Source organism: Hylaeus anthracinus, unplaced genomic scaffold (genome assembly GCF_026225885.1).
Source record: "Hylaeus anthracinus isolate JK02 unplaced genomic scaffold, UHH_iyHylAnth1.0_haploid 12001, whole genome shotgun sequence".
NCBI classification, from domain to species: Eukaryota; Metazoa; Arthropoda; class Insecta; order Hymenoptera; family Colletidae; genus Hylaeus; species Hylaeus anthracinus.
The window spans coordinates 11,549,207-11,570,201 of NW_026534348.1; the positions used below are offsets into that span (position 1 = coordinate 11,549,207).

The following is a 20,995-nucleotide window of genomic DNA, read 5'->3' on the forward strand; positions in this document are numbered from 1 at the left end:
ATCTCTCGATCAGAAACGAAAGAAAAAAAAAAAAATGATAAAAACGATAACGGCTATAGCCTTCGTGCCAGACGGTATAGTGTTTCGCTACTTCGCGGTCACGCGACACCCCCTCGAACCATGACGGCAGCGTGGTGTCGAATAAGCGCCCCGACTGGCGCATGCTCGTTCGGACTCGTTCGTGCTTGTACGTACAGGTTCGGTCTTGCTCGTTACTTTTCGAGCAAGCTCGCGAGTTCTCGGCGCTTGGGAACGACCGGACGGCTCTCTCCAGCGCGCTGAATCACAGTCTGGGTCAGTTCGCCGAATGATCGTCTCTCCAAGCGGGAGGACGCGTGCGCGTGTGCTGTTCTGTGATCACGTGAGTGGAGAGCTGTTCGATACGATTTTGCGGTCGAGAATTCGGTGTGACAAGTTAGTGCTAGTGAACCAACGGGAAAAAATACAATTTGGGCTGCGGCGAGAAGGATAATGTTCAAGTGTGTCGCCGCGAAGGCTGTCGAGGTAGCACGGAGTGAGCCTAAACTCGCAGAGCAGAAAAAGAACGCGTGACAGGTAAAAAAAATGAACGAAAACGTTACTCCAATTTCGTGGTGCGGGCTGAAAGCGAGTTAGGATTTAGCTCCGTGGTTTTTGGAGCATTTGTCATGTATTACCTCGACGTGAATTCTCGTTTTGGAGTCTCCCTTTTCGTGTCGGTCGTAGACGTGTTCGATAAAGTCTGTTAGGCGACGGGCGGCGCAAACGAGCAGTGGAAGCGGTACCTTAGCAGCGAGCGACTCGAAAACGGTCGTACACGAAATTACACGCTTTCGATCGTACGCGTGACTTATTTTACGACCGGCGAGGGAAAAGTATTCGAAAGTCACTCGTTATCGATAGTCGAGGATCGACTCGGTCAGCGAAAGACGTTCGCTCCGTTTCGTTTTTTCTTCTCATTCTTGAACAGTCTCACGTGACCTCCGGTACGTATTTTACCCTTGCGCGAAGTGGCGCTTCCGCTTGCTACGGCAAAGAATGCTGGAGCGTTTATCATTGTGCGCGAGTGTGTTTCTCGCTCGTTCACCACGCCTTGAAATCCTCAAGCCTTTGATTTCACGCAGCGAATGGAAATTTACGATCGTTGAAAGACACGCTTTTCGCATTTCCGTGGCACGAGCGTATCCGTGCGGGAGGAGTGAAAATTTCTGTGTACGTGTACGTGTACGTGAATTTCGTTTGGTGATGGATTACGATAGGCCTTATTAGACCGTCGAGCATCCGTGATCGTTGCCCGTGAGTAATTTACGATACGTGTTTTATCGTCGTCATTCAATTGGAAAATGGAGCAGCTATTAAAACCCTGAAGGATACTTAATTACGAAGTTTATAGAGAAGTAGAAATAAAACGAACGACGCGTTCTTTCCTTTGTTTCTTTTCCTTGGTCATTTTTGTCCCGTGATTAAAGTCGCTTGCTCGATCGGTGTACGTGGTAATTCCGAGAATGTTTACGCGTACGTGTCGTACCTTCGTTCCAGGTGTTTCGGCTATCGTTATCCGAGATCACATTGTCCGCGGTAACGGTTTGTCGGGTCGACTTCATTTTGAAGTTTTTACGTGTTGTTTCGGGAAGAACGACCACCGAGAACGATTTTAGCGAGCGGTTAACCCTATCATTGTTTACTTTCACATTTTGTACGTGAAAATATTGGAGTAATGTTATAACAATATCGTTAATTATTATTATTATTGTTATATTAATTAGTGTTGCTACGAACATTAAGTAAAAGCTGATTTTGCAAGTAGAGAAGCATATTCGCGAATTTACAAGAAAAATATTCCCTAAACATGGGTTAAAAATGTGTTACATTTTTGTTCCCTTTTATATGTTCATCATTTGAAGTGATTTTAATCTGTTTTTCCCATTCAGTGATGTATCATTTTTAATCAGTGGATTTAGATATCGTTGAAGTAGATAACAATTAAACGAATCACTGTAGTTAAAGGTTCTTTGCGAATGGATTTAAACGGTTGAGACTGCTCTTTGTTTTATATTATTCTGTATTTTATACTTTCTTTGTATACTGCGTATCACTCCGAAAGATAAACTCGGACGACTTGGCGTAATTCTTCACAAATACAATGTATTACTCCGTTTTTCTAAAAATCGAAGCAAATGGAAAATATTGTTTCATTTAAAAGAAACGACAATGCCTTAAATAGAAAATTCTCCCGTGTCGGTTGAAATTCAACGATAATAATTTAAAAAATTGTTGGTTCAACGTCAGCTGAAAAATTACTCCGTTTCCTTTTGGCGTGGATTAATGGGGGAAACTTATACAAACTTGTTACCGCGTCTTTAAACTCTTCTAATAAATTCAGTTTTCAATTTTTTGGCCTTAATTTAATTCATATTCTTAGAAAACACGTCAACAATGTATTTAACGTATGATAGAGTGGATTTAGATATCATTGAAGTGGATGACAATTAAACGAATCACTGTAGTTAAAGGTTCTTTGCGAATGGATTTAAACGTTGAGACTGTTCTTTGTTTTATATTGTTTATAAGAAAAGAGTGATAACACAGTTTTCTGTGCGAAATGAATTGAAAAATTTACCAAGTGTACTTCGATGCATAACTAAAATATTCTCAACGTTTAACGAAATTAAGTAATTTTTTTCTTTTTTTTTTAAAAAGAAAAAAAAAAGAAATTAAGAGAAACACTTAATAGTTGGTCTGTTGATATGCCCCCCACCCCCCACCCCTCCCCCCCTAATGAAGACACGCGTTTCGCAGTTCACGTGACCGAATGTAAATATTCGAGAGTCCGTGATTGCGAGCGAAACTGCTAGACGCGGTCGTTTGTATGCGAGAATTACGACGATAATCCACGGACAACGATCGATGTGCTCGCTGTTTCTACTCTGTCACGCTTTCAGACGTTTTCAGCCGTGCGTTCCCCGCGTGAACTCGTCAATCAAGAAGCTTAACAAATTAGCATAAATATTCGTAGCCGGCCGCGCGGCATCTATCATACTTACCTTGATGCGAGCGCAAATTGAAAACCAACAGATCTCGCGATATTAAAAGAGAGGGAACTTAGCCCAGAGTTAACGACAGCCGCGTAATCCTGTAAATTACGTTTATCGCGGTCGTGTATCATTTGTTTAAACGTGCGTGTTAAATGCAAGACGAGATGGTCGCCGAAATTTGTAAATGCATAGGGAGATGCTATCGGGTCGTGTCGTGGAAGGAATTGCGCTAAGCTAGGCGGAACTTATTTTGCTTATCTTTTGCATATTCTGTTCAAGAATATCTTACTGAAATTTTGTTTCAAAGGTATGGTTGTACAGGTCACTTGTACTTGGAAGTTCTTAACCCACTGCTACGTGAATTTTACTTTAATTACTGAAAGATAAATTAGTTTTATTTTACGGAGCCATGAGTCTGTTCATAAATGTGCTGTAAATAGGAAAAATACTTTTAAAGAGTCATGGAGCATACAGACGAAGTATCCAAAATTAGATGTTGGATTGATAGTCGAATGTTAAGTAACAATATCTGTGACTTATAAAATGTTATTAAAATGTCTTATGTTACATGTATGTGTAATGCGAAATGTGAACTAAAATGTGAAAGCAATTAAGTAGACGTATATCAGTGATGGGCAAAACCCTAGGCTTCGAATAAATCTGAAGTTTGCCAACATGTTATTTCCTCTTTTGAACATTTTCCAAAGAAGGAAACGAGACAAACGTGTCGGCAACCTTCAGATTTATTCGAAGCCTGGGATTTTGCCCATCACTGGTGCATATACAGTAGTCACAGAAATCGCATAATCTTAGAAAGAACGCTATCTTTGTTTCTTCACTCCGCTTTACGTAAAGAACGTTGACCAAATCATTTTCAAATTTCAACTCATATTTCGCGGCCTAGTGCAAAATAAGAGTACAAAAGAAACAATGATGTAACATCCAAGATAGGTGTACACTGAATTTTATTTGCTCGACGTTCAGAAAAGTAGAATCTGCTCGAGAACTTGTGGCTGGTAGTGTACTTACGCGCGTGTGTGCGCGCGTCCAGCGACGAAAAGTCGTCGACATTGTGCTAAACGAAGAGGCACGTAGCAACCATGAATGGCTGGGAGGGCGAGCCGAAAGTATGAATGGGCTAATCAATTTCCAGGCACAATTGCGGTATAACGCGTGTCCCTAGTAACCGCGTCCGTCGGCGGCGGTGCGCAGCCACGTATACGTATGCGAGTATAAATTTTCAATTGCAAGTGGCGAGTAAGCGATCGCCAACAATGCGAAATGTACGCGCGATACGTCGACGGACGTTATCGTGGCCGCAAACGTTCGCAAATGGAGACATATCGTTCTGTTTGCCTCGATCATACCGGTGGCCTATCGGCGCAATAGTCGTCGCACTCGAAGACAATTAGAGAACTAACGGGCGGGTTTTCTCGGAGCCGTGGCATTCTTCTTAACCTGTAGCCTCGTGTGCAACATAGAGTCGCACTCGTGGCGTAGATTGTGCTGCAATTACATACAACAAACACGAGTCGTGCTCGTGCTGCGCGTACCGAAGTGCTAGTTTATAGTTGTCGACGGCAGTGACTCCTCCTGCGAGGCATGCGACGTTTCGTTCAGTGTTGACCTTTGGTCAATCTTGTTTTGATAAATTGAAATTGAATAAACTTTTACTCGGGGATGTTCATGTACCCAATGTTTCCGCGGTACTCGATACACGGTGCTCCTTTTTCGTTTCATTTTTGTAGATTCTTGTGGGACCTAGATTTTCCTATTGTGTTTACACATGCTTACACGTGTCTAACATTTGATTTAGATGTTCTTTACATGTGTTTACATGTGTTTACACGTGTATAACATTAGATTTGGATGTTTTTTTACATGTATTTACATATGTTTACATGCGTTTGCATATGTTTACACGCATTCACACGTATCAAAAATACATTTTCACGTGTCTTACATGCATCTATATTCGTTTACATCCGATTACACGCGTCTTACGTACGTTTACATACCTTTACCTTCATCCTTCCACGCGCCTCCTGGTACAAAGCACATCCAAGTAGACCATATCACCGCAATTACGTAGTTTAAAAATCTGGCTTCGAAGAACTCAAGGCCGGAAACGGCTCTCGTCTTTCACGCGTCCGTTCCTTGGTCTACTAGCTTCGTTACCGCGACTCGCGGCTAATGGCGGCCACTGTGCATCGACAGGACGAAGAGATGCGCGGAGCACGCAGCTGAATGAGCCTCCGCGCAAACAACCGTCGCGGATGATCATCGCTGCACATGATTCAGTGTCTAGTCATTCGTGCAAGGTCTCAGTCGGTTTTCTTCCGTGGCCTGCGTTCTGCATAATCCCCCTGCGGCGTGTGTGCACGCGTCTATGCATCAGCGTACCAACGGGACTACCGACTCTCGACTTTTGTCGTGCCACTTGTCATTATCGCGTTTCCCACCGTCTAGGGGAAACCAATCGTTTCCTTATCGGATAAATCACGCGTCTACCTCACGTTGCAGAAAAAAAGTCTCTCTCTTCTTTGCGCGCAGTTAGCGTCGACGAAATCGATACCGGAAACGCGCGAAAGAGCGCGTCCTTCGAATCGAATCCCGTGATCGATGCTCGCGCGCGATTTCACGCGCGCTCGACTAACGAGGAAGACGGTAACGTAGCGTTGTTTATTTATTTTCCAACGCCCTTCGCAATCGGTTTTCCGATAAGCCGATTTTATTCCGCATAATTTACCGTGATTCGAACACAAAACGTTAATCCATTTTTAATGGAGTGTGTCCTTAATAGCTGGCCCCGGGAGTGGGGGGATTTTAATAGTTTCGCGTTAATTGTCCTACTATTTTAGGTGGAACGTCGCTGGTACGGAGAGCGAGCAAACCGATCGTCGTTATTTTAAGCGCAGCCACGTTTCTGTAAATTACCCCCCTCACTCCCCACTCGTCGCATTTTTCGTAGAGTCCTTTTATCGAATTTCAATATTATCCAACGACGAGCGTCGACTATTTAATTGGATCGAATTAATTGGTGTTTGGACGCAGACATGGATAGTTTCTCACATTTAGGAGTGATGTTTGGTTTTGGCGGTCTATTGGGATGTGCAAGTGTTTCTTAAACTGCATTTTCACGTCGATAACCTGGATGAAGTTTTTGGTAGATTGACTTCAATATATTTTAAAATTGATTTACCAGAAGAATCCATTTACTTTCGAGATTTTAATTGAATTTGAATGATTGTACGGCTCGTAATTTGTACTTCCTGTAACTATTGTGTATTGTTTATTAAAGTAACGGATAAAAATAAATGCGAACAATATTGGATACAACTTATTTAGAATGTAAACGGTTGATGTGTTATATATTTGGGACACGCATTTCAGATAAACTTTTAAATGAAACGTAATCGATTGCTGTCATTATACAATACAAAAATATTATATTATTCTTTTTCTTCTATTTCACTTAAGCACGTATATTAATAAAAGAAATCCATCTGCCTATAATACAATGCAAATATCTCCATAAACGCATACCTTCGTACAAAATGGAGAACAAATAAATGATTTCGCGATAAACGCAATTTTTACAAATTTGTCTCGTGTGACTTCTAAGATAGAAACGGATAGAAGTCGTCTTAGGCTTTATGTGCTCAAACACGAGGTGTGGTATTCCGGGGTTAATGGGAAATTATTAGCGTCTCTTTGTCAGCCGCAGGCGAGTTTTCAGAGCTGCGGTGTCGTCTGGCGGTGTTTAACATTCGTAAGAATACAACGCGTATGTGCCGCTTGACGAGAACAGCATTCCAAAACAGTAAGAATGTCGCGCAGGTAGCGCGATGATATTTTTGACATACCGATCGATTGGTAGATACGCCTCCTCTCTATTAATAGACGGTCGTCAACGAACGCCAAGTCTCCGCTAGCTTTCAATTAGAAATACGACATTTATTATTGATTTTCGCGAGTGGAATTTTTTATTTTAATGTTCCAAAAGAGATCGATTGTAGAATGCGAAGATAGAAGATGTTTATGTTCGAATATCTATGCCGGTGTGACTAGAAGGGTTTAGAGAAACGTACAGGATATATAAAATAAATAAAAAAAACTAATATATATAAAAGAAGATACAAATAATACTGGTGTATTTGTTCGCTTTAAAATAATTAGTGGCAACAAAAAGCAACAGAAATACTATTTTAATAAAATCATGTGTTTGTTTCTGTCTAACTATATGAAAACATGGTAAAGTCGCGGAGGAATGTCGAAAAGTAATATTTGGTTATTGGTTGACCGTTAATGGGTTAGAGCAAGCTCGAGCAGGCGATTACCGAACGCCACGTTCGCTTTCCTTTACGAGCGTAGCCTTGTTTCGCAACGACTCGTTTGGAGCATAAAAAAGGAACAAGTGTTCCGCGAGTGGGTCGCTAGAATCTTTGTCTCTTAAGGCACAAAGGAGCAATAATTAATTTTCAGTCGGTGGCTAGAGGGAACTTGAAGTCTTTCGCGGAGATATACGAATTACATCGTAGAAATATATTACAAAGATTAAGTTTATTTATCGAGTGCTGTCTGCAAGTAAGGGGTAATTAAATTTTGTTTCCTTTTGCAATCATATTTCTCGACAACGTTACGCAAGGGTTTATCTTTGTCCGTGCTTAGAATCTCTTGAAATGATTTCACGGTAGAAAATTCATCTATTCTCTACTGTATAGTCACCATGTTCGACGTGGATGGTGAACTTTGACCCAATTTCAGTTACCCAGTTTTTTAATCGACACATGCTTAATGTCGGCTATTAGACCAAAGGATGATAGATTCAATTATACTTCAATTAATTAAGAATGTATTCGAAGTCTTCACGGTACGTTTCGCAGCGATGGCTACGGATGAAATTAATTACGAAGACGCGATTGTTTCTGCACTTTTCAGTGGTTCGGCTCGGCCGCTATTAGAATATTATGAATAATTCATCTTTTCAGCGAGCTGGATAATGAGACATCTTGAACTTCGTCTATCGAGCCTTAAGTTCGACGGTAATTACCTTGACGGATCGTGGACAACTATTAGCGATCTCTCAGGAATCTTTGGCTTGTCAAAATTTCTGTCTCTGTACACAGAGTATTTAAACAAATTAGCGACAAATTTAGGATGCATATAGTATTCTCCCAACATTTGTTTTTCTTGGTCGCTTTCGCGTGGGAGTTCAGGTTAGCAATTTTCTTATTTTTTAACTTTTAGGTAGAATCGTGCAGATATTTTATATTCCTCCAAGGAAAAAGAGTCAACTTCGACAATCTGCAATCTTGATCACTTTCGCGTGGGAGTTCAGGTTAGCAATTTTCTTATTTTTTAACTTTTAGGTAGAATCGTGCAGATATTTTACATTCTTCCAAGCAAAAAAAAGTCAAATTCGACAATCTGCATTCAGAATAAATTGTTCAAAGACAGACATAATTCAAATCTTAAGAGACACATCAGTCGATCTATCAAAGTCTGCTTTGCCCCTGCTCCATTTTGAGCCCACACCCACCTTCAACTTGTCACAATTGACTCTTTATCGAGCGACAACCTCACATGCATGACTCGCGGCTCTGCTAGAGCTCTGATACACGTGCCCCATGGTCCATCGTTTCCCGGAACGGTTCCCTTTTTTTGCGCGCCGTTTCCAGGAGGACCGAGACGCTTCCTCCTTTGTCCCGACGTGTAATCGACGCTAGCAGGTTGCCGGGGCACCCGTCGAATGGAAGTGCGAAGTCAAATTAGCTTTTGTCGACGGGTCGAACGTCTCTTTTTCTTCAGGGCGGCGTCCTTTCTCTTTCCCTCTCTTCTGGCCGCACAGCTGTGCAGGATCTCTCGTTCCCGCGGTTCGACCTCTTCGTCTTTCTTCCTGAAACTCGTTTCGGGGTCCCATCCGCTTTCAACGCCACGGGACGCCGAGGCCTGGCACGAAACGATCGCATTCCTGGTTTTGTTCTTGGCCTGGAGCCCCCGCGGGTTCCCTTCGTCGTCTGTAGTTCCACTTTCGCAGTCGAGGGGACTTCTTGCCGCGTGTTCGTCGTTCAGAATTCCGCGGAAACACCGGGTATAATCGATGGGTAAGTGGCCCCTCGCGCATGCAACGTGAGGAGTGCATACTAGTCCTTGGATCTCGTCGGTAATCGATTGAACGAACTGTTTTCCATAGAAACTTCCACTTGGGTGTGATAGGAAATTAAAAGGGGATTGGTGCAGCTTGCTCGAGGACCCTCTGCTGATATCGGGACACGATGGTTCGGAGGAATTAGGGGAGACATGTTTAACTGATTATATATTTTTGGTTTATTCTTGTTATTGGACACTTGGAAGTTCGGAATAAATATCCATTGAACACATTAATCGTTGGAAATTTTTCTATACAGTAAGAGGAATACGTTCTAATAAGACCCAGCGTTAAAGGAAGTCATCTTAACACTTAAATAATGGGGATAAGTGAAACAGAACAAAGAGTAAGGAAATTTAGCAGTTCTTTTCTTGTTTTATTTTGTAATGTTAGTTGTTGGATAGTTTTTTTTTTATTACATCAATTACAGACTTATTTATTGCTAATATCCATTTCTATTCGTAAAACATTCGTGAAAATCCCTAGCAGGGACCGTCAGTCCGAGAGAATTAGACGATCAGTGCGGATCGCGAAGTTTCAAGCATTCATTTTATACCTAATCGTAACTGAATCATACTGGTCCGCGGATACACTGCGTGTATAAGTTAAAAGTGAATAAAGTAAATCACTACAATAATTGTGTTATACGAAAGTGTTTTATTTCTTTATTTAACCTGAAAAAAGGAAAGTAATTTCCAACAGTAACGAATGAATAATCAACACGCGGTAGTATTATAACAAACACACTGTATCTGTGTATGATATTCACAAACCCTAGCATTATCACAACGTAAAGACACCACATGTATATTTGTTTCCTATGTTCCACAACTCCTTCGGTAAAGAATACTTAAACCCCAGCGATATGCCAACCCGAAGACATTTTGCCTTCGATATACGTTCGTGATAGCCGTCAGAATTCCGCGGAGAGTGGGATAATCGATGCTGTAAGTGGTTCTCGTATGCGTGCAAAGAGTATTTTTATGCATGTTGGTCCTTGGATCTCGTCGCGTTGCGGCTTTTTCAGGCGGCTTTTTGCCACACGTCGCCGCGAAGAGCCATCGTCGCAGGACGTTATCGCGGCTGGATCGTCCTGCGGGGAAATTGCGTAATTTTCTCGATGGCAGGACGTTACGCTGGTCGTCGATAATAATATTCCTCGTTGATATTCGGACGATACGCATCGATCGTGGCGGGAATCGAGGGTGCCGTAGTTGGGGATGTGTATCGTGCCGGTGGTGGCTACCGGAGGATTCCTTCCTTCGATGGAAGAAGGGGGCTGTGGAGATGTCTCGCTTTTGGAGATGAGGAAATTATGAAGGAGGATTTTACGGGAGAGGAAATTTTCAAACGGGACTTCAGGATATTACTTTTTTTATGAGTAGAATAAGCAGAAGTATTAAAATAAGCTATTTAATCGAGGAAAATATTAATATATGTAATTGATGTTAATTTAGGCAAGTAAACGCGGTGACTTGACCGTTACAGAGTTTCTTACAGACTAAAAGTGCAGGAAAAGAGTCGTTTGGACCTTTCTGTAATCCCAATAAAATTGAAACCCTCGAAATACTTGATATTATTTTTCTTCAACAATTTCCAATAAATAGAGTTGAAATAGAGGTCCACTGTGTACGTGATTACAGTTACACCTGTGAAACACGATGTCCTTTAAGTGCCCGCTACTCCTTTAGTAACTTATTTGTGTATCGTTAAAAAACTTCCAAGTGCCCCACTTGAAAAACCCTGTGAATTGGAGAGCCTCGGAAAGTTACTCGATCTTGGTTTGTTTCGAAGCAAACTGCATCTTAATTTATGCAGAACCTAGTAAATGACAACAACGTGATCGTCATGAGACGACAAACTTGTGTCTAGAATAACGATTGCGCAACGCGGAGAATAATGCGACAATGAACACTATGTAACGCAGAGCGCATGTGAAATTGAAATTAAAAGAGATGAATATTCCTCAATACTTTCGGGGCACATCTGGCGTTGGCTATTATTAGGCGCTATTAGGAAAGACAAACCGTGAAGGAGAAAATATTAAGACCAACCAGCCGACATGGACTAGTTTAAAAAAAGGGACGAGGGAAAGGGGCTTGATGATAGATACACAGACAGTGATAATTAATTGTGGAGGAGGGCTTGATGATAAATGTAAAGTGGCTGATGAAAGATTAAGATTTTACAGAATTATTTCTGTATTACAGAGGATGGAGACAAAATTTATTCAATATTTTTCTGTGCGAGATCCGTGACAAACATTTTTTAAAAGGAAACGAGCATTGTCATCCATAGATTAGACAAAAAAATAAAATTTCAATTAAAATACGTGACTTTCCTTGCCAAGTCAAGCAAACAAACTAGCATTACTTTAGAAATCAATATATTCTAGTCAAAGAAGAAAGTAGCATACAATTTAGCCAAGTTTCAATGGAAATTTAAGAAGCGAATCAGATGATAAATAAAAATCTTCAATTTAAAAAAAAAGATTGTGTAAATTCCTGTCTACTTTAATGCAACTGTAAGATTGCAACCAAATTAAATAAACAGCGTAAATCTCATCGCAGTTAAAAGATAACGCTATAAATTTTCCTGCAGTTGCAGTTTGAAGATGGTCAAAGCGCACGTCTTTTTCAAAATTTGTCTAAACAGTGATACTGTTTCTGCCCGATCGATCAGAAGAAAGGACGTAAGAGTGCGCGGTCTGAGGCAGCATTTCGCGCGTTAATCAACCGGAGTATCACCTGCGGGATGCTCGGACCAGGATGGCGGGTCGTCGACGTAGGGGGTGGGTTTTCCATTGGCAACACCAGGCGTGCTTCATCCCCGTCTGACAAGTTTACCCGGGCGATAAAACGGCCTCGCCGCGGCTACAGCCGAGCAAATTGCAGGACGGGATGTCGCCCTCTCCTCCCGAGGAAATTCTGTCGTGGAATGGCCTCGGATCCTTCCATCCACGTGGTGGATCCTCGAATAAAGGAGTCGACCAGCTGTAAAACGGCGAACCGTTATTACGAGGGGACTTGGCGCTATACGAGCCGTCATTCTGGCCAACGTTATACTCTGTAACTCACTCCGCGAGACGCCCCTCGCTTTTTACCGGCCTTTTTTTCGCCTATTTTCCGTCTCCTTCGTTCGTTGATCTCGATACAGGAAGGAGCACGCGAAACCAGAGGGATTAATAGGGCGAAGAGATCAAACGAGCTAAAATGATTTCGACCTTTCGGCGAAATAATGGCTTCCGAAAGCGACCGATTCGTATATACGTGCTTTCAGGGGGATGCTTTGGGGCGAGATGATTTTCTCGGACGTATGCTTTCGAGGACATGTTTCTCCAAAGTGCGAGCAATGTTAGGAACGATTTTCGTGAGGTAAACACTGGGCTCGGGTGATTTGCACACACCTTGATTAACTTTTCAAGTAAGCGTTCTGTATTGTTCTATAGCGCGAGTAAACGGCGGGAGTAACTATGACTCTGCTTTTGTGCTCCCGCCGGTTTCAATTGATGTTTTTACGTTCCACCAGCCCGCAAGATTACGTTAAAAGCGGAATACATAAATCGAACGAGACTGGACAATTACTCCTTTCTCAGATTTTAACCGAACAGCAAGGGTCTGCAGAAAGGTGTCGTTGACTATAGACTTCACCAGAAATAATTCAAATCCAGCACCAACTGGACCCGGGAGCAACACTCCTTACATTTAATCAGAAAGCCACGACTGGAGTTCAAACAGGGGCTCAAAGTACTTGCCTCGGGGAAATGTAAAAATGGAGAGGTCTGGTTTTTCCATACTCTTTCCTGATCGGCCTGTAGAGGGTTCGTTAGAATAGAACCCCCATCAGTGGTACTGGTACTAATAATCCGTTATTAGGCGCCGTTTGTCGTTGTTACAAATAAACTGGTGATAAGCGGAAGCTTCTATACCGTTTTAGGAGCGAGCAGAACATGGTTCGTTATGGCTCACGTGCTCATCACGTGGCATGTGTCGTTCTATAAATCTACACAGAATTTTTCTATATATGAATTATTTATAGTTGTATCAACCACTTCGAAAGCATGTGTTGTGTCACTCTATAAATCTACGCAAAATTCTTCTTTATATAAATTGTTAACAGTTGTATCAACCATTTTATACTGTTACCAATAATTCAGTAGAAGCTGTACTTAACTACGAGTTGTAATTTTTAGAGAAAATCGGTTTGTTTCAAAAACTTTTGGAGTTCCTTTTGTGGAGAACGGATTAAATGTCGAAAATTCAGGAAAATTTTTAGAGAACGTTAGTACCTTGACTTCAAAATAACCATAAAAATTGTCTTGAAATTGGTTAAAAAAAAAAAAGAGCAGTGTCCATCACGAGAGAATCTCTCACAGAAAATTTTAATTACCTTTCCGACCAAATCCGTATTTAGCGCGCTAATCCTAAAACGACGTACCATATTCGGCATTGTCTCGAGCGTATCGCTCGAGTCCCTTTTCCTCGATTCCGGCGCGTATCCGTGATACTTTTTCTCGCGTCCCTTATCTCCGCCCCCGCTCTCAGAAAGAAAGAAAGCTCTCAGCGCGCACGAGAGCAAAATGAGTTACAATTATTTCGGAACGAAAACGAACTACGCCCGGCTAGCACGATAAAAGCATAAATGTGTTTTTCGTTTCTTTTTCTGGACGTCGGGAGTCGCGCAGCGAAAGAAACGTTCTTTATTTTCTGAGCCGTTTTTCGCGACTTTCATTTTATTTTCTCCCCCTTTTTCCGTACCTTTGAGCGTCGCGGCTTTCTCTCTCTCTCTCTCTGTGCACGTCTATGCACGCGTGTGCGCGTCTCTGCTTCGAAGAAAATAATCCCAGAGACGTCTGCAAAAAATAATTTTCCGCGATGTTGCCGTGGAACAACTGCACGCACGAGCATTGTTTCTCGGGGATTTAATTTCTGACCGAAGAAAGGTGGTGAAAATTATTTTTAACATTCACCCCGGGCCGCGAGGCGACAATTTGTTCTACTCGAGTGTCACGCGATCAGAAAAATTCGCCCCAGACCGCGCGTCTAACGACTCATCGACGCGCGATGGATCGCGGATCTCGCGATTCTCGTTTTTTTTTTCGCGGTGACGGAAATGGGATCGTCTGGATCGCCTTGACGATCGAGCTCTGCGGCTTCCTCGGGTTATCGTGTAGCGTTTCACGTATTCAGGGCTAGAGGTAGGCGAAATTCTTGGACGATGCGATTTTTCAGTATGTAGTTTAAGATAAATCGCTTTCGAGTGGGTCTCTGGTTGGTGAATGTTGTAGTGGAAGATATTATATGAAGTTATGTACTGTTGTAGTGCGTGTGATTAAGGTTTTACCATTTTAGACGGTTCAGACAATCCACTTGTAATATTAGAGAATTTTCTAGTGTGGAATGTATGATCATTTTATGGTATGTTCGTATATTATACTATCTTCAATGTGAAATGCATATCCATTTTATTATATGCTGATGTATAATGTCTTTTATGGACGTGGAACATGAATTCATTTTATATAATTTAAAGTACGCACTTCAACATGAATTATGGATTCATTTTACATAACATAAAACACTTCGAAATGTGAAATACTCATTGATTTTATATTACGTACAACCAAATTTATCCCATGAAATATATAAATTCATACATATGAAATACTCATTCTGAATCGTACCGACAACATTTAAAATTAATATTCATTGAATGCTACAAGAAGCTACCCTAGATACACAAAAGAACAATACATATTTTAATTACATTACTCAAGCACTTCTCACGCAACATATTAATTCAACATCTAGCATATTTCTAAATGCAATTTCCCAGTCCGCTTTTGTATCATCGTTATATTTTGCCCACTTGAAATAACAGCCAGCAACTTCATGACTCACGGCGTCCACCACACGTAACAAAATATTCCATCGAGGACGAATGGCTCGCGAGATTGCTGCTGCAACCGAACGCATAATTAGAGAACAAACCGCGAACGTGTCCCCCTCCCCACCGATGCAATTTTTACCTTCGCGATGTCATCAGCGCGTTAGTATCACTTCTTACCGCACGCGGATGAGGGTGTGCGTGGACGTTGGATCTCGAAATGATCGATCCACCTGTGCCCGAGAGCTGCGTACCAGTTTTTTCTGTCGCTGCGCGGAGATGCTTGTTTCCCCAGTGTCGAACAAGCCTATGGTAGTAACGTCGCGATTAGCACGAGCCGTTCTTGCTCGCTCGCGATACTCGCGTCTCGTTTATCCGTTTCATCGCGGCTACCGGGGAACGATAGATTCTGTCAGCTTCCTATAATTTACGGCGTTAACCTGATGGACGTAGAAAAAAAAAAAGGAATGAGGCGTTAGAATCTTCCATTAACACGTTTCGATGAGCAAGATGCATAATCGCGGAACTTGTTTGCAGAGGCTGCTTGCCGAGCGCGATTCAATAGACGCACATCTTTTTTCTCGAGTCTAGGAGATCGTTGACATCCCCTCACAGTCGTCGTTTATTCACGAATGCTAGGTTAAAGTATAGTTTTTAGTAGATTTAACCCTTAAATGCCCCAAATTTCACATTTGATACCGGACTTTTGAATCGAATTGTACACTTGTCAATCGGTTTGTTTTTAATATTTGGCTGTATGTATATTATACCATTGCATAATGTTCTTTTGAACGATAGTTATAAAAATAAGCGTCACCTGTTGAAATTGTTCAAATAACAAATACGTTGATATCGTTTAAAATTTAATTTGGAAAATCAGACAACGTTTGCTGGTATTGGAGCATGAATTCTGAGGTTTCGTGGATTATTCTTTGAGATGCAATTATGGCCAATGTGAGGTTTTAATGTGATGATTAGATAGTGAAAGCAATCTGTTGCATGGAGTCGTAGGCATAGAAATATTTGTATTCTTTAAAGTGATGAAATGTTTAGAATCCCTGCTGTCATATACCATTTTTTTTTTTTATACATACAGTCAGTGTGATAAATATTCGTGCAGGAACCATTTATTTTAAATTTATTTTACACTGACGGCACGTGTACTGCCGTATTTTATTATTTCTAGACATCGCCATAGCATCACTCAAATTTGGAATAAATATATGTTCTCGTTCGATCGTTTTCAAATTTTTGCATAAATATATCTTCCTGTTTTATCGTTTCCAAATTTTTCCAATGCTTCAATGTCGATACAAAAGTAATAAAATCGGAAAATTCATAATCTATTTTGTTCGGTAATATTATCATATTTTTCTGAGCGCGTTTCGTTGTTCATTAAAAAAACTGGAATAACAGTGTTCACTTTGATGCACAAAGGGGTTGGCTTTTACTCGATGTTACGCGGCGAAATTCTAGCCCCTATCGGTGAGTCATGTGGGATAGCAGGACTAAATGAGATAGTGCGTCCCTGATGACCCATTACTTGAGTCAAATAAGCCCTACAGAATGTCTTTGACCCGTAACTAATATCAATTAAACGCATTACTCCGTTTATGAAGATGGAAACATTTCTATTTTAACGCAAACAAAAGGGACACGAGCCATGCCATTTGATAAATCTGCGAACGAACTGAGCAAACTATTTCATGTAATTTTATGTACAATGGAAACGGTTCTCACTTCTGTTCAAATGACTCACCTGTTGTATGATTCACGGAACAATGGAGAGATTAACGAGTATTGTCCTGTAGTGACGCACTATATGTTTTTACTGTCTCCGAACCGATAACGAGAGCTGAGGAATTTTAGTTCGTGAATAGTTAGAATTTGTAAGTTACCACGGTGCACTATAGTAAGTGTAACTTACGACGAGAGTGCAAGACCTTTGGGTCATCGATTTCGTTGAAACTTCGTATACTGCTAGATATTGCTATTCTGTTAATTCTCACTCTTCTAGTTATTTTTGTTAGTATTAGTTAATTCTAAACTCTTTAATTAGTGTCTGTAGACCACAAGAGTCGTTAGGTAGTTTCTAATTAATTAGATACTCAGATTTTCGAGAAATAAAAAGGCTACTTTTCCAGAACAATAATAATTTTCCAAGAGCAATTGCAGTTACTCATATACAGTCAGTCTTATAAATATTCGTACCTTCTGTGTCTATTAAAGTTTATCAGAATTAAATAATAGGTTTAATATTTTCAAATAAGTGTTTCATTATAAATATGTACATGGATAAACTTTACACTTTTATATGTATACATGTATGTATACATATATGTACGTATATATGAAAATTTTATGAAACATTTATTTGGAAACATCAAACCTATCATTTTTTTAAAATAGTGTTCGTCCCTCATAAAATCAAATCATCACAATTTTTTACCTCGATTCGACCTGACAATTAACATTTATCCCAGCTGAGAGGAACAACGAAACCTAATGCTGTAAATAAAATGCTCAGGGTACATATTTCTACGTAACTAGTTCAGAAAACATTTACCTCGGTTCCACATACTATCCGCGCAACTTCTCTTCATAGTTTCTCTGCTGGGCAACTTTCCTCTCGACATTAAAAAAAAAAAAAAAAAAAGAAATCCATAAGCACGGGAATAATTTATTTTACGGAAACAAGGTGAAAAGAGCAAGGTTCATCGAACGAGGCTTCTTAAAGAAGCACCCAAAGTCTAGATGTCTCGTGACCCAGTGAACAGTATCAAGTTTCTCGTGCACTAATAAACGCATTCTTCGCGATCGATTCTCGCTTGATCCCATCTCGAGCAAGCAGCTCACGCGTTACACGCGTGGAATTTGATTTAATTACGATTGGGAGCGCAATTCGTGTAACGATCTCTTGTAATCGTCCATTGTTTCCCGATGCTTACACGCCGTTACACGGGCTTCCTACAGTGATTCTAATCGTTTGGAGAAAGAATCGCGTGTCGTGTGGTTTCCCGTCACGCGGGGACGAGCACAACCGGAAGTCGGTTGCTGGTTTAACATAAGGCCAGTGGAACACAGGAAGCGAGTGGAAAAAACACCTGATTGGGTGCATTCCACTTTCGAACTGATAATATTTCATTTTTCTTTTATTCTTTCCTTGTTTTCCTAACTTTTCCGTCGATTGGCATACGACACAAGTTGAAACGATTGTTTTGGACAAGAACCCTGGACAGGGTGTATTTTTGTACTATCTTCGACTAATGCTGGGGGTGGGTTTCTTGATGAAATTGAAAGGTGCCTCCAATACTCATTTCTTCAGAGTACTTCACTTTCAATTATTTTTTTGTCCATAGTTTCTGTGATCAAACGCAGTTTATCAACCTCGCGACGACCGATTTCTATACAAGGTGCGACAGAAAATTTGACTTCTAAGTTGTATTCGTCCTAGCACGAAAGCACTTCAAGTTTGGAATTTTTTCGCGTTTCAGTTCGATTCTTTCAAAAAGTACTTTCGGCGTTTCCAATCCTCCGTTATAGCAAGCACGAGAAGTCACCCGATAGTCAAGCATTCCAATTTCGAGCTTCATTTTTCTCTTTCCTCCCCCACCACGTTTTCCCGCCTTTCTCGACGATCGACAGTCGCAGGGAGGATATTGCGAAAGGCGATTTGATTAATACATTTCCTCGTTATTATAACGCTTCCAGGACCGTGGTGGCCATTCACGAAACGCCAGACGATTTATGTTTATAAACGATGCCACCGTTCATTGTTCGCCGATTGTTCGCGGGTGATTAATCGATTTCGTCGGAGCAAGTGCACCGGTGTCTCCGTTTTAAAAAGAGATTTATTAGCGGCGTGACATAAACGGCGATTATGACTTCCATACGTGCTCGTCGATTAATCACGACCGTTGCTGCTCGCTTAAGAACCCATAGTCGAATTACGCGATTGGGAAAGTGGACGCTGGGCGCTTGCGTACTGGGTGCACGATTCATATAACGAACCGTATAATGGGCTCGTCTTTAAGATATCAATTAGACGCATATAACATTGATACAGGTTTCTTAAAAAAAAAAAAAAAGGGACAAACATTATGTACTATAAACACTTATTAACTTATCGGAATTATATTAACCCTTTAGCTTACGATGACGTCTCAGAGACGTCGTAAGTCTATCATAGAACGTCTTTGCAACTATTACTATTAATGGTCCTTAATCATAGGACGTTTGCGATTTGTACGATTTCGAACGCTCAGCCAATGTGTGTATGTATGTCCCTACGCGTGGCCGACTATGAAGACCTAAAATGGCCATTTTCAAACATTGTCCTTTTTCATAGAAATTTAAATTGCTCGGTGAAAATTAATTACATAGTAATATATTTCCCAAGCAATTTGTTCGGACCAATAGGTTTCGTTGTTCCATGTTCTTTAAAAAAAAGTTATTCGATCACATGTAGCATAATACAATAAACAAATATATATATGCACTTTCTACTGAGAACAAAAGTGGCTGTCTGATCATTGCGGAATTAACTACTTACTGGCTTCGCGCGTTGCTGCCATCCTTGAGACGGATCATCTTACAATTATCAACTTGATCAGATGGATTCTATATTTGTGGAGTTTATTCTTATATATTTCGTTCATGAAATGGTCAATTGTACTAGCTAACGCCAGCTTCGTATTCTAAGGAATGTAGCGTCGGTATCGTAAAACATCTCCCACATTCGAGTACAACACTAAAACAAAAATTAAAAAGTCCTCTATGGATAATAAAAATCTCGAGTATCGTGTAAAAATTAAATACTTGCGATACAATTACGGTCAAAAAAAAAAGAAAAAAAAAAATCACAACTCAAATTCCACCGCCGCTACCATACTCAACATTCGTCGGAATTCTCTCTCTTCATTCGGTCTGAGCAAACGTCACGAATAAAGTTTTTATTCGTCCATCGACCGTGCGACTAAAATTCCTGTCATTTCTGTGCGCGCATTGTCCGACGACGAGCAACAGCGGGTGCACGTTCATCCGTGAAATTACTTTCGTTGGGATCGAACGTTCACGATCAATTATCATTCTAATCGGGAAGTATCAACGGCGGAGATCGTAGCCGAAGCTACGTCGCGTAATTGTAGCCCGATCTATTCACCGATGTCTGAATTAAACGCGGCTGTTTGCTTTTAATGATCCCGTGCGCGGTACGGGTCTCCCTCCTTCTCCTCTCCCGTTGCACGAATCGGCTCGAAATTATCCCTGCTCGCCAATAACGCGGCGCATTACCATAACTGCTGTCCGTGTCCGTGCAATTTTCAATTCTGCCCGGCCTTCTTGTGCCATCGAGCTGCGCGCGCGTCCTTTGCATCGCGGGGACTTTTTCCGAACTATAGGTTCCTTTTCAAGGAAGATTTCGAGGAGGTAGCTTGAGGTGGAAAAGGATAAAGTAGGAGTTATTTGGGCCGATTAAATAGGTGTGAGCTATGGTTCAGGTCTGCTCGTTTGTTTGTGGTTGTGGATAGAGATGGGGTAGTGTTTGAGAGGGTTGGTTGAGGTATAGGAAGCGAGAGTCAGGTTCTGAATATGCATACGCCATATTGCTTGGGGGTTAGCATAGAGTTTGATATCTTCTTATTTTTTTACTTTGGGCCTTAGGACTATTCGTGGGATTGCTCTCCACTTGTAGGACAACTTTGAAGTGGAACGTTAGAGGAATAGCTTGCATTGAGAGTGATTTTTTGAAGACGAATTAGCTATCTCCATGGTTTGATGTCGGTATAGAGTTTACTCTCTTTCTATATTTTACTGTAGATTTTAGGACCATTCTTAGGGTTGCGGCTCCTCACTTACGGGGTAACTTTTGAGTGAAATACTTGAAGTATACTTTGCTATAGAGATTGAGCATGAAGTTTCGAATATTAATGCGGTCCATCGTTGG

At 41.1% G+C, this 20,995-nt stretch overlaps 2 protein-coding genes across 4 annotated transcripts in view; one reads left to right on the forward strand and one right to left on the reverse strand.

The window, feature by feature from the left end:
* Positions 1-5,321, reverse strand: part of LOC128890726 (dynamin-binding protein-like) — an 83,769-nt gene extending 78,448 nt beyond the window's left edge. The window contains exon 1 of the mRNA XM_054149500.1: positions 5,033-5,321. Within this exon, the coding sequence (XP_054005475.1) occupies positions 5,033-5,075 (43 nt within the window). The 5' untranslated portion in view covers positions 5,076-5,321. The remainder of the gene's footprint in view (positions 1-5,032) is intronic.
* The window catches only part of LOC128890725 (plexin-A4), a 411,446-nt gene that overhangs the window by 65,928 nt on the left and 324,523 nt on the right, over positions 1-20,995 (forward strand). The window contains exon 1 of one of the 3 annotated variants that reach the window (XM_054149495.1): positions 264-555. The exons of 1 other annotated variant lie outside the window; for it this stretch is intronic. The gene's annotated coding sequence lies outside the window, so the exon portion shown is untranslated. Of the gene's footprint in view, positions 1-263; positions 556-619; positions 1,276-20,995 lie in introns of those variants that run through there. One more of the 3 variants, XM_054149497.1, reaches the window with a different exon arrangement.